A 13,392-nucleotide genomic window follows, 5' to 3' on the forward strand; every position below is an offset into this window, starting at 1 on the left:
AACATTTCTCAGATGAACGTGTTTTAGAAACAATGTCTTTGCACAGAAACAGATACTTGAGATTAACTTCTCAGCAAGTCTTTTATCAGCACGGAGAATAACAACATTTTAAGTTAAATCATCACAACTAATCCTCCACTGACTGTCTCATTTAAGCTTGATTGATTGACTCATGTCCCGCTGCTCGGATATCCCATAGGAAACTGTCATTTACTTTTTGACAGATTTAACAAAATAAGGGAGTGTTTCCTCAAGTTTAACTATAAATGACATTCAAGCAGATGTTTCTCCAAAATTAACTACAAATACACCAAGAATGTGTAAGAACAACATGATTTAAAAAACTCACACCCACATCCGACAATGAACCTTTAATTACAATACAGTCAGGCCCACATGCCAAGCCAGATTTTTTAAAGAACTAATCCAATGAAGACAAAATACATTTTAAATTCTAAAAATAAGTGTGTGAGGTTATCATGAACCCTTTAGGTTTTATTTCTCTTGAAGTCAGCTGTGTATTCGGTCAATAGCATTCCCATGGTTTATTACTAGAGCACCAACGTAAAGGCTGTGGCAATAATTTATGTATGACCCCTGCCATTTCTTAGTAACCAAATCAAAACCATAAACCACCAAAGCCTGTGTCTGGGAATCACTTCAGTGGTCAGCACCAACATAGTTTTGCAACCACCAGAGTTTTATCAAATTACATTCTTTATTTAACTTTATAGGTTACATTATGAGAACAAACAAACAACAGGTGTAGAAAAAGATACACGTATTTACAATGGCAAACAAGTGTAGCAATCATCAGAGTTGGGCATGGTGGTGAATCTCTTCTCAGGAGACAATGTGGAGGGAATCCGACTTCACTTACTGAAAGAGAGAGGACTTCAGTCAGACCCACAAAAGCACCTGACCTTTCAGACATGAACCTGCACACTGCTACTGAAAACATGGTCCTTTAGTGCATTAAACATTATTGTGGCCAGGTAGTAAACACTAACTCCTACCTCTCGACTTCCATACTGTTCGTGTGTCCATTAGTGTCTCCGTTGGCTTTGTGATCAGCGTCAGTCTGAGGCTCCTGGGACCCGTTAGTGTGACCCTCATCCTGCTTCACCTTCTTAACCACACCTTCCTTCACTGGACTCTCCTCTGGTTTCCTCTGAAATACACCACCCATGATCAGAAATACAGCACACGTGATTCATGTTGTAATTAAATCAAAACATCTAGCTCCCTCACCTTCTTTCTGACCAGGTGGGAGATGTCAGAGACCGGAGCTGTGGAGGCGTGTCCGTTGGTAGAACTGACTCCATTGGTCGATGTGCCGTTAGTCTGGATGGAAAGAAACATCATGACACATCAGTTTTGGTTTTTTTTTTGTGGGCAATACAATCTAGATACAACTCCCATTCAAAACACACCTGTATATTTGGATTTAGTGCAACTTACTTTTGAACTGGAGGAAGTGTCACCATTCTGTACGGAGGACCCAGGGAACGCAGAGGAAGTGGAGCCTCCATCCTAACAACATTTAAATGAAGTTTAAATTAAGTTCATGTGTAGCTCGCAGTTAACAAACCATGCTACGCCTGCAAGACACTATCCACCACCACAATCATTTTCTTTTAAATGAAAGTTAGACTTTTTTTGAAGGAAGTGAATTCTAAGCTTGTCAAGCCTTTAGACCTGCAGACTGACATTTGAAATCTGTGTTTAAATGATGCGTATAAGTATTTAAGATCATGTTCTCCGGTGGCCAGAGTAGAGTGTAAGAAAACAAAAAGCAAAAAACACAAACACTCGTCAGGGCTGTACTCAGTCTCTTTTTGCTACACGGTGCACCACCTTTGCAATCCACAATTTTATTTGTGCCCACAGCAAAAACACCAAGTCCAGCAAAAAGTCATACAATGCAACTTTTCACATTTGATAGATGTGAGAACAGCTGCACTGCACTGCATCCATCAGTGGTGATGCAAAATAAGCAATTATTAGTGCCTGAAATCTAAATTTACTGCTTACTATGGAGACTACTGTTTATAATGTCAGGAATAGCAACATAACAAATCATGTCTCTACAGTTTGAAGAAAACAAGCCCATCCCCAACTCACCAGTACACCCTTCACAGCCTCAGCAGCAGTGCTTGCCGTTTTCTGTCCCTCTGTGGCGTCCTCCACCTTCTCCTGGATCTCTGGGAGCAGAGCCTTCAGCTCCTCCATCTCCTTCCTCTCATTCGGCAGAGCCTCGGGGCCCTCGGCCTTGTCTAGTAGCTCCTGCAGTTTGTCTGAAAGATGAAGTGGCTGTGTCAGCGTACAGCTCACTTGGAAAAAGTGGCTGATAGATGGCACCTAAACAGGTGAACATGTTTTCTATCCAGGTAAAGCTGTAGCTGCTTACCCAGCCTGCTCTTTATGACAGAGATGGAGCTGTTGAGCTCCTCGATGGCCTGTCTGTACTCAAGGTTCAGGCTGTAGGTCAGGCCGAGCTGGTAGTGAGTCTCAGCGAGGAGGCGGCTGTCTGAGTCTAGGTGCTTCACCTGCAGCTTCAGACACTCCTGGAAATCCTCCAATGCCTGTGTGTAATTTCCTACAAAGAAAAAGGCAGGAACTCATCACCCACTGCTCAGTAAGGAAGTAAAGGACCGTTTCAGACAAAGGTGTTGGTTTTTCCAGGCTATGCCTCCATTTATAGTACTGTCTCAAGGAGTTGTGGTTTGTTGGATCCCCAATAGTTGTTACTTTGGCAAATACCACTCCCCCTGGGGCCAATTTTACAAGTAATTCCTCAGTGATTGTTTCAGACATTCCCTAATATGAGCGTGAATTTAGAATGGCATGTAATTATTTTTTGATGAAAAATCTGTTGATTATTTTCATGAGAATTTCACAGTTAGAAAATTGTAAAAATGCCCATCACCATTACCCAGAGCTCATGTCATGTCTTGTTGGTTGTTTGACCAAGACCCAAAAACACCGAGTTTGAAGTGATAAACACAAAAAAGAGGAAAATGCTCACATCTGAGAAGCTGAGACCACTATGTTGACACTGACAACATTAAGTCCCCTCAGACATTTGTACGGGTCACTTCAAAAAAACAAAAAAACAAAAAAAAAACAAAAAAAAAACAGCAAAACACAAAATTTGCTGAGTAACTTGTTTGTACCTGATTCAGCAGAAACTTCACCCAGTTTCAGGTGGGCCTGAGCAGCCATCAGCTGGTCATCCTTACTCTCTTTCCTTATTAGCAGAGGGGGAAAAAAAAAAGTCAACACTGGAGCTGTAGGTCAGTAACTATCAAATTCATATCATCACAATCATGGCTCAAAACACATCTGACGTTTTCATTACCTCTTGTAGATGACTTTGGCGACTTCCAGCATCTCCCAGGCCAGCTGCAGGTTCCCCACCTCCTCATCGTCACTGTCCTGAACAAACACAGACACAGACTCAAAAAATGAGTCACATCCTCAGCTGAGTTTTTTTTTTTTTTTTTTTTGATGTGTACTGGAGCTGATTGGTCAAATACCTTCTCAGCTGCATTTCCTTCGCCTTGCTCCTCTGTGTCGCCCTCCATTTCTGCATCACCGTCTTCTTCCTCTCCCTCTCCCTCTCCTTCCTCTTCCTCCTCACCATCTGAAGACAACCACCAAGTGTTTAGATAACATGAGCAACATGCCAGTACAACCATCACAGTGCCATTTACAATCAGGGTCTGAAAGGACAGGAGGGAAAAGGGGGGGGGGTGGACCCACCTTCTGCTTCCTCTGGCTTGTCTGCAGATTCCTCTTCTTTTCCTTCCTTCTCAACCTCCACTTTTTCTTTCTTGTCCTCATTTTCAGCAGGTTTGCTTTCGTTAACCTCACTCTTCTCTTCTTCATCTCCCTCTTCCTTTGCAGCTTTCTCTTCTTCATCTCCCTCTTCCTTTGCAGCTTTCTTTTCCTCATCTCCCTCATCCTTCGCTTCTTTCTGTTGTTCATCACCAGCCTCAGCCTTTTCTGCATCGCCATTCTTTGTATCTTCGTTCTGCTTCCCTTCAGCTTTCTCAGCGTCTTCAGGCTTCTTCTCCGCCATGGCGTCATACACCTGAACCCTCAGCTCGTCTCTGGTCTTCTCTGTTAGGGTTAGGGACAACAGTTAGGATGAGCACAGTGTAAACAAACAGCACAAAAACTATTTGTGCACCATTTTCTTCCCTCACCATCAATGTTTTCTGTGGTCTCAATGTTGGAGTCTTTGGGTTTCTCCTCCTCCTCCTCCTCCTCTGGCACTCCTTCCAGAGCATTACCCAGAACTGAGTTTTCCATCCTACAACAACACAATCTGTTAGGTCTGCACACGTTCAACAGTTTTTAAAAACACAGCGATTAAATAACCTATGGTCATTAACCTGTAGATTTAAGTGTAGATTCCCATTTTTATGAAACCCATCAAAACCATTGAGATAAGATTAAAATATTCATAAGCTTACCGTGCCAAATCCAGCAGCGCTTTACCACACCAGAAGAAAGCCTCTCCACACTCATCTGCTGTGTCTCCATACTTTTTAGCTCTGAAAGGAAAATTTCAGAAAAACAAAGACAATCAGATTTTACTATTGTAATTAGAAGTGCAATGATTAGTTACTCAACAAAATTAATGCAATTTGATACTTAATTTTTGGGGTAATGTTTCAGTGAAAATAACGCCAAAATAAAACACACCTGTTGATTCTTGTTTGACATTACAGTAATATGAACATTGTTGGACTTTTAGTCAGATGTCAGCTTGGGCTCTAGGAAACTGTGAGGACTGTTTCAGCTTAGAAGTTGAATGTTATGATACGCTGCACTTCTATTTTAATTCACGCAATATGGTTCCTTTGTTAGACTTGTGTCACTGACCTCTCCAGGATATGAAACTATACATAAATACTGACCTATTTTTAAGCACATTTGCCCTCTAAAAGACCTGCTTTACAGCCCCCTTCTCCTGGCCACATACTGCTACTGTGAGCCCCTTTGTGCCATTACTGTATTTATACACGTTGTTTAATGTTTCCCATGTTCTACTGTAAAGTTTACCTGTGTATGAAATGTGCAAATAAACTGATCTGACTTAATATTGCCCCCACCCCTTTAAAAGTTTAGAGTATGTAAAAACTACACATTTTAAATGACATTAATCTGCATAGGTGCAGAACATCAAACTGCAAACATTAATTTGCACATGATATACTATGTCGACTATTCTCCACAACACGCTGGATTTTTTCCTCACAATTTCATCTACGCTTTAAAAACGTTCAAAATTAACCACGTTGACGCACTTCTGACTCTTCGCTGCTACTTATTTTTGAAGCCTGTTAGCTGCAGCTGTGTGTGACGGACAGACTTTAATATAATGAGTTTGAAGCCCCTTTGGTCTCTTTTGTCTAATAGTTAACTCACAGCATGCCGCAGGCTTCCTGCAGGGCGCTCACCGCCTCCACCACCTTCCCCATCACCAGATGCTTCTTGCCCGTGCCGATTAGCTTGTTGGCCTCCTCCATGTTACCTACACTGGACGGAGAGAAAACTCATTTTCAACTCAATTCTTTGTCCAAAACACTAAACGCCTGACAGTTTAGCTCTTGAGTCTTCATTATAGTGGAGGGTTATCTCGAGTAAAGTACAACACACAAAATGATACGTTAGGTAACGGCATACCTTGACAGACGGGGAACAAAGACGACTGAAAAACTAAACGTAGTGTCCGACGGTTTCTGGCTGGCTCAGCTCGTCTGTCCCGCCGTTCACACTAACTGATCAGTTGTTTCAATTTGGCGCGAAATATTACAGCCCTTTCCGGCCTACTTCCGGGTTTGTACACGAGCGCGGGAGAATTCTTAAAGGCACAGAGTATTTCTGCGACTATCACAACAACAACAAATACTGCTACCAGTAGTGTTTTCTTTGTTAATGCGATTATTACTTCTACTGTTAGCATTACTACTGCAATTATTTATTACCACAGCTGCTATAACTACTATTAATTCTACTACTACCTCCACTTTGACAGCAAGTATCACTACTTCTATTATCAGTACTACTGTTTATAGCATCTACAATGCAGAAACACAAACAGAAGTCTGTTACTTGACTACCACTGCTGCTATATATTTTACTTTTATTACTACTTCTTCTACCACTACTGCTGCTAATATAAATGCTGCTATTGCTACCAAGTGTTCAATACTGAATAAATATTATCCAGTAAATAGCCTAATTATAAACTAGAGACACAATACGTATTTCAACATAAAATGATGACATAAATCCATGATTTAAAAAAAAAAATCTTTATTTACATTTATTTCACAGTGTTTCTAATAGTTCATTACAGGCCAATTTTATTTGACCCCGGCAGTTTTGTTGATCAAGACAGACAGATCAGTGATATTCATAAAATTTTGAGTCTCCATACTACTGCATGTCAGTGTTTTATTAAAGCTGTTCAGTATAAGAATAACCTGGTGTGTGTGTGTGTGTGTGTGTGTGTGTGTTTCACTCTGTATGTGTGTGTAAGTGCAGTACATGCAGCTGTCACGTCCTGCTGTGAGGGACAGGGATTGTCCAGCTCCCCTCTGAGCTCCTCCTGCTGACTCCACTGTGCCACTGCCTCATCAAGACAAGTCTGGACCTGGCACCCAATCAACCTCACACTGAGACGGTCCCTCTCAACCCTCCTCACACTGTCTTCATTAGGGAAACAGCTTTAACGGCTATAATTTCTCAGTTAAATCTACCAGCGCCACACCACAGCTTATTCAGTCACACATTTCACTATGATTTCACCAAGCAGCATCAGTGTGAGTGGAAATTATTTGAGTTAGTTTATTTTGGGTAGAGCCCCTGTTGTGGTAGGTTAAAGGCTGTACATAACATTTGCTTCAGTTTGCCATGTAAATACACAATGATCACAGTATGTACTCCCCCCCTCATATAACAGTATCTCCCTGATCTTATCATCTAACATATGGCATATTTCCCCAAACTGTTGAATTATTAATCTAATGACATCCCCTGAAACAAAAGAAATACATTCAATGAGAAAATATTTTAAGTTAAACATTAAATGTTCATTTTTTGTTGAGATCTGCTGATTCTATTTATTTGGTGTGTTAAGGCTGATAAGCAATACACTTGAGATGAAAACCCCACAGAGCAGTAAAGTACAATACAGCCATCAATCCATCATTGAATGCAAAATGTGAATCCTTTAAATATATTCTTCACCCTCAGACCTGCATTATTTACCAACATTAGATCACAATCTCTCAATCCACCATCACATCCATTAAAAAAAAAGAAGAATGACTGAACAGTTTTGATATTTTGCAGGGCTGAACATGATCACGACACGAGCACCCTTCAAACATCAAGTTGCTTTGGATCAGTAGTAGAGCAGATGCATCAATTATGGGAATATTGTGAGATCTGGAGATGCGGGGCAGCGTTTGATCACTAACTCACCACGGTGCTTCTAACAGGAGGTTATTGTATGTCCCCCCTCTTATCTGGCCCTTGATGCGGTGCCCATGGCAACGGCATGCAAAGACGTCGCTCGGTGACAGTGGAGAAAAGAGGCACGGTGGAGGGGCTGGTTGAGCAGATAACACCCAGACTCAGGTGGACTAATATTCTCTGAAAAACAGTGCAGCTTTCCTCTGCAATTGATATTTCGAAAACATATGTAGAACTTAATTTCCTGGACATCAGATATTTAATATTGTTACAGAGTAAAGTAAGATTTGGTAATAAAACTGTATTTTTGTATTTATAGGAAGGGTTCCTAAAGGTCACTAAAAAAGATAATTCTCTTTGCCTTGGTCTGCCTTTGGCTAGTTTACATAAAACTCTTGCTAGTTGAAAAACAACAATGTAATCTGAGATACACTGTGGTCTACAGTATGTGAAACCAGCTTCACTTCCCCTTCATTGTTTTCTCTCTTGTAGGTGTATGTTAGATATGGAAATATTTTCTCTACACTTTTGCTGGCAAACTGAGGCATACAGTTCGCTCTGATTGGTAAAACAATAGATATCATTAATGGGGAAAATGCACATAATTTTTAGAGATGTGAAACTATGTCCTGATACAACATTTCATTTCGCAATCAGTAGATGATGACAGTGAAACAGGTTTTCAAGTGACTCTTCTGAATCTTAACAGCTGTTCTGTGGCGTCAACAGATATGATAATACCTGTGTGACAACAGCACGTTCAGTCATTAAACAGGAGGAGCTTACATGACATAACCAAGACCCAGCAAACCAGCACGTACTGTATGTCAACCAGAGTAGTTTCATATTTTATTAAAAAAAAAAAAAAAACAGAACTGCAGCATTTGTGTGAAAGAAACAGAAATCAAACTAAAAATGATATTGAAACATTATATTTACAGACTCTTTCATCAGGGAGTAAAATGTCAAGTTAAAATGATTTTATCATTAGCCTCTACAAACTGCCATCAGTGTGAACATTCACAGACAAATGGTGCTGTTCCTCAGCCTTGTCATTATGTAAATATAACAGTGGTAAGGAGGAAACGAGAATGAAAATTGCCTTCTGCAGCCCACAGAGCAAGTACGAGATGTTGCAACAGCGCACCGCCCCGTGCATTAAGTCCCATTGTAAATACAACATAGTTTTGTAGTGAGCGACAATCCAGGAAGCATGGAGGAAATTGGCTGGCAAGTGCAACTGTCTCAAGAAACTTAATAAAACTTTATGAGATTATAATTTATATAAATTAAGCATACTGAACTTGTCCTGGCTATTTGCTTTTTTTTGTGTGTGTTGTTTTTATCTGTTTTGGGGATCTGTTGTTTCTCCTTTCAGCATGTAGAATATGAGCCCATGTTTGACAATGTTTTGTCCTTCTCAAAGTTTTGTCTGAGGGTCTCAGTCCTGGGTTGAAACATGGTCATTACACCAAGTGAAACTAGTGAAACACTATAATGAAAAGTGTAGCTTGAATGGTGCTGGTGCTGCCTGTGATTTATGTCCAGAGGAAAGTTAATTAGTAAGTCACTCACTGATAAGGCACAAAGAGGCCACAACACAGAGAGCAGAGGTTGTAGCACCTATGTGGAGGTGTTGTTTAATGTCAGTTCATGATGACAATGGATTTCTTCCACATCCTGAAAGAGGGTGAGTCATATGAGTAAACCTCATGACTCTGTGACCCCTGCATGGCTGGAACTGCAAGGCATTACAAACCTGCTCCATTTTTTAGGTGAATAATTCAGTGTTATGCATCAGAACGGGTGACTGAACTAATCTAGGGATTGAAGGTTGCCCTGTGCTCCTGACTATGGCGAAAATACAGTGGTCACAGATTTCCCTCAGGGATTATTAAAAACTTAACTTGAAGAATACTTCCTGGAGTGTGTCCTCTTCGATCTGCCCCCATATCCCTTTTCCTGGATCTGACATGGTTTCACAAGAGCATGAAAAATTCCAGAAAAGTGATGTGGGAAAACTGCAAAGTCATGCTGTGTAGCGGGGTTGTAGAGACTGACTGGATTTAAGTGGGCTGTGGTCACGTCCTGAACACTTTTATCGCGAGAACTGAGCCGTTGTATAAATCCCCAATCGAGCTCGTCGCCTCCTGCACTCCGCTCTCCTCCTGCGTCTGTTAGTGTGGTCAAAGTCAAGGTACGTGTAACAAAAATGCACCAAATTATATTTTTCTCTCTGTCTTTTTACATGTTTTAAGTTTTTTTTGGTTTGAAGTGTTCCGTTGTGCGGTTGTTGGAAGTTTTTCAGTTGCGCAGCTGCAGCTGAATTCACAGCTCAACAAGTGTTTTGTGTGTTTTTTTCCCACAGAAAATTATAAACTTTGTTCATTCTGTAAAACCAACATATTTTTTTTAATGCAATGTGTGGTTTTAAGAGAAAAGGAAAAGGTGAATTTGGTGATAATTCGTCGCTGTTATGTAAAACATTTCCACTAACAGAAAGGAGGAGAACTTCTGGGTTGCTTTCAAATCAAGTCTCAGGAGAAAATTTCGACGTTTTTGGTGCTTCAGTTGGGGTCAGCGTTAGCTCGTAAAATACCAAAGTGTACTCGGGTGTAATAATACTATCAATTTGACCGGTGACCTCAGTAGTACTATCCCTGAAAATGTGCCAGGAAGTTGCGACATGAAAGAAACGTCGAAGATAGTGGTAGATATCCTCATGCGGAAACACCTGTGAATTTAAACTGAGAGAAGAAGTGGTAATGGTCAGTGGGTTTCGGTTGTTGTCAGTTTAAGCACCAGTGAAAGTGTTGGATGGTTCAGTAATGTCAGTCTGGGCTGAAGTTTGCACACAGAATCAGCCTTAAGTAAACATTTGCTGTAACATAGCCTACATCAGGTATCAGTCTGTGGTATTCAATCATGAGTTCAGAAAAAAATATCTTCTTCTCTCTTTCTTTACTTTTGGTTTCATGATGACTATTTTATTACAGTGTATTTCATAATTTCCTATTCTCATATGGCCCTAATATGTTTTCATAGTGCTAAAGGATGGCTGGTCACTCCATTGAAGACATGCATTATGTCAAAACTATTTTTCCACCTTTAGGCCTGCAACTAACAATTGATTATTAATAGCATGAGTAATTGCACTGTCTTTAAAATGTCAGATAGTAGTGAAAATGCCTGTTAAAGTTTTCTATAGTACACAGGTATTTTATTTTATCTGACAAACTCTCAGAAACTTCATGTACGTCAGTTTATTATCACATATAACAAAGAAAAGCAAGAGAAGTGCTCACAATGGAGAAGCTGAAACAGGTGTTTGGTGTGGTTGCTTGAACAATTGCCTCATAGATTAATCTATTATCAAAACAGCTGACCATTAATCACTCAACATTTCTACAGTACAGCTGCCTTTTCACAAGCTTTCAAAATCTATTATAAATTGACTTGTGGTAATAGAACACATTCATTGTGCTGTCGCATACCTTCAGTGATGAATGCATTGTAAGTGAAATATTTGAGTCATTTTTGAGCTCAAATTCAAAACTTTTGCTGGCTCCAGCTTCTCAAAGGTTGGGATTTGTTGCTTTTCTTTTTGTTATATGATACTAGACTGAATATGTTTTGGTGCGACTATTAAACTGTTCATATGTATAAAACATACTTCAGTGTGCCATTGTGGGATCTGGAAAATTGTGCGTTTCTCCCAAGTTTCAGATGTTTTATAGACCAAACAATAATTTGATTAATTGAGATGCTTATCAGTTCTAGTTAAGTAGTAAAATACACAGTTTTTTTTTTTTTTTTACAAAAAGAACAGTTGTACAACTGGGCTGATATTCAATACAAGAGAGACACAGTTTCCCTCTCCTGTAGATGAGGAAACTTGAGTTGTTTATAGTAAACACAATGCACAACTGTGAATTTGAGAGTAATTCATAACCATTTACTTCTTGTTTCATCCAATCAGACTGAAAATGGCAGCAGGCAATGCACAAATTGGAAAACTGGCCCCAGACTTCACAGCCAAAGCAGTGATGCCAGATGGACAGTTCCAGGATCTGAAGCTGTCAGACTACAGAGGTACACCTAAACCTGTGTCTCATCTTCTATTGGTTAGAGGACATGCTTTGATGCTGCTCTCTTCTGGACTGTGATTCACTGTTTTGTGAATAGACATTCATTTGCACTACTAAGGACAGGAATTAATTAGACTGTAATTACCATAGGAGCATTGTCACTTGACAAACTCAATGGCTTTATATTTGTTTTTTCCCTTTGTTGCAGGGAAATATGTCGTCTTTTTCTTCTACCCACTGGACTTCACCTTTGTTTGTCCAACTGAGATCATCGCTTTCAGTGATGCAGCTGACGACTTCAGGAAAATTGGCTGTGAGGTCATCGCCGCCTCTGTTGACTCACACTTCTCCCATTTCGCATGGTAGTAACAAGGCCTTATATCTGAAACACCCACAGGATTGCTGTGGGGATTTACTGGTCCTTGCAAACTCCTCACTTTTTTCCTTTTGGTTTCTGTTCTCAAAGGACCAACACACCACGAAAGCAGGGTGGACTGGGTGCCATGAAGATTCCCCTGGTATCTGACACACGGCGCACCATCTCCACAGATTATGGTGTCCTGAAGGACGATGAGGGTATTGCCTACAGGTGAGTTTAACAACGTAGATTCGTGCTGTTTCAATGTGTGACCATGAACCAGTGAAGTCAGTTTTAGTTGCTGTTCCTTCTGCTATCAGAGGGAGAAGGTACTTTTCTTGAGGTACCACCCTCAAGATGTTACAGGCAGAGAGCACAGACTGTACTGCCACCACTTACCTCTCTTTTCTGGGGCTAACCTCAGGCTGCATTCACACAGACATTTGCTGTGTGTGCCGACACGATCCAACTATCCGACATGCAGTTTGGTCAGAGTATAACTCCTGCTTCACGTCTTTGGAGACTCATGAGGTGTCCTTTCTCTCTGTTACAGAGGTCTGTTCATCATTGACGACAAGGGCATCCTGAGACAGATCACCATCAATGACCTCCCAGTCGGACGGTCTGTTGAGGAGACCTTGCGTTTGGTCCAGGCCTTTCAGTTCACTGACAAGCACGGAGAAGGTAAGTTACTGCTGCAGTTCTGTTGCACTGTAACGTAGACCATTATACTGTGTCTCGTTGTATACAGCCCGTATTTATTGAGCAATCATACCAATCTAAAAGATTCTGAGATTGCTTGAAATTGATTGATTGCTTGCTAAATTGATCGTTTGGCACCAATAGATTTTATATTATCCAAACCTCTGATACATTTCCTTGCTTTAAACCCAAGGCAGTGATGGTTGTTTTCTGTATATGTTCGTAATATCGGCACATGTTGACTGTTTCATCTGCCAGACCTGAACTCATTACACGCTTATCTTTTCAGTCTGCCCAGCCGGCTGGAAACCAGGAAGTGACACCATCAAACCTGACGTCCAGAAGAGCAAAGACTTCTTCTCCAAGCAGTAATAAGCTCAAGGCCAGAGTCTGCTGTCTGCTGTAGGAGATTTCATTTAGAGATTACATTTCCCAGAGAACAATATTTAAATCAACCGCTGTGCCTGTGGAGGAGTGGTTTTGTAGTTTTGATCATGTGTGTGTTCTGTTGTCTATAGAGCAAATAGTGCACTTGTGACCAAAGTATATGATTGTGTAATTATGTTGTGGTAATGTACACTATTTTCCCTGTCTGACTCCCTGTTTGTGCTTTCAAGTCATTCCTTACCATTGTTAGATTTTTACTGGAAAGAAGCCACAAAAAACCTTTCACAATTATCTCTAACTTTTTTTTTTTTTTTTTACAGTGCACAATAAATGTTCAATAAAGAATATTGTGTATAACACTCT

The 13,392-nt window shown here is 40.5% G+C and overlaps 2 protein-coding genes across 3 annotated transcripts; one reads left to right on the forward strand and one right to left on the reverse strand.

The window, feature by feature from the left end:
* Positions 1–699: 699 nt before the first annotated feature.
* On the reverse strand, positions 700–5,838 carry LOC108883808 (histone-binding protein N1/N2). 2 transcript variants are annotated; one of them, XM_018677305.2, is made up of 14 exons: positions 5,698–5,838; positions 5,440–5,550; positions 4,482–4,562; positions 4,212–4,318; positions 3,766–4,125; positions 3,540–3,646; positions 3,362–3,438; positions 3,177–3,250; positions 2,411–2,599; positions 2,125–2,297; positions 1,462–1,533; positions 1,252–1,344; positions 1,017–1,171; positions 700–879 (listed from the first exon to the last, which is right to left on the reverse strand). In XM_018677305.2, the coding sequence occupies exons 2-14, from the start codon at positions 5,538–5,540 to the stop codon at positions 873–875; spliced, it is 1,596 nt and encodes a 531-aa protein (XP_018532821.1). In that variant the 5' UTR covers positions 5,541–5,550; positions 5,698–5,838; the 3' UTR covers positions 700–872. The 2 variants fall into 2 exon arrangements, with proteins under 2 accessions (XP_018532821.1, XP_018532822.1); XM_018677306.2 differs by having other exon boundaries at positions 5,440–5,545; positions 5,698–5,831.
* A 3,691-nt stretch (positions 5,839–9,529) lies between these two features.
* Positions 9,530–13,388, forward strand: prdx1 (peroxiredoxin 1). Its single transcript, XM_018677313.2, has 6 exons — positions 9,530–9,691; positions 11,474–11,586; positions 11,791–11,944; positions 12,049–12,171; positions 12,494–12,624; positions 12,932–13,388. The coding sequence occupies exons 2-6, from the start codon at positions 11,481–11,483 to the stop codon at positions 13,012–13,014; spliced, it is 597 nt and encodes a 198-aa protein (XP_018532829.1). The 5' UTR covers positions 9,530–9,691; positions 11,474–11,480; the 3' UTR covers positions 13,015–13,388.
* Positions 13,389–13,392: the final 4 nt, after the last annotated feature.

This window comes from Lates calcarifer, linkage group LG4 (genome assembly GCF_001640805.2).
Source record: "Lates calcarifer isolate ASB-BC8 linkage group LG4, TLL_Latcal_v3, whole genome shotgun sequence".
NCBI lineage: Eukaryota > Metazoa > Chordata > Actinopteri > Centropomidae > Lates > Lates calcarifer.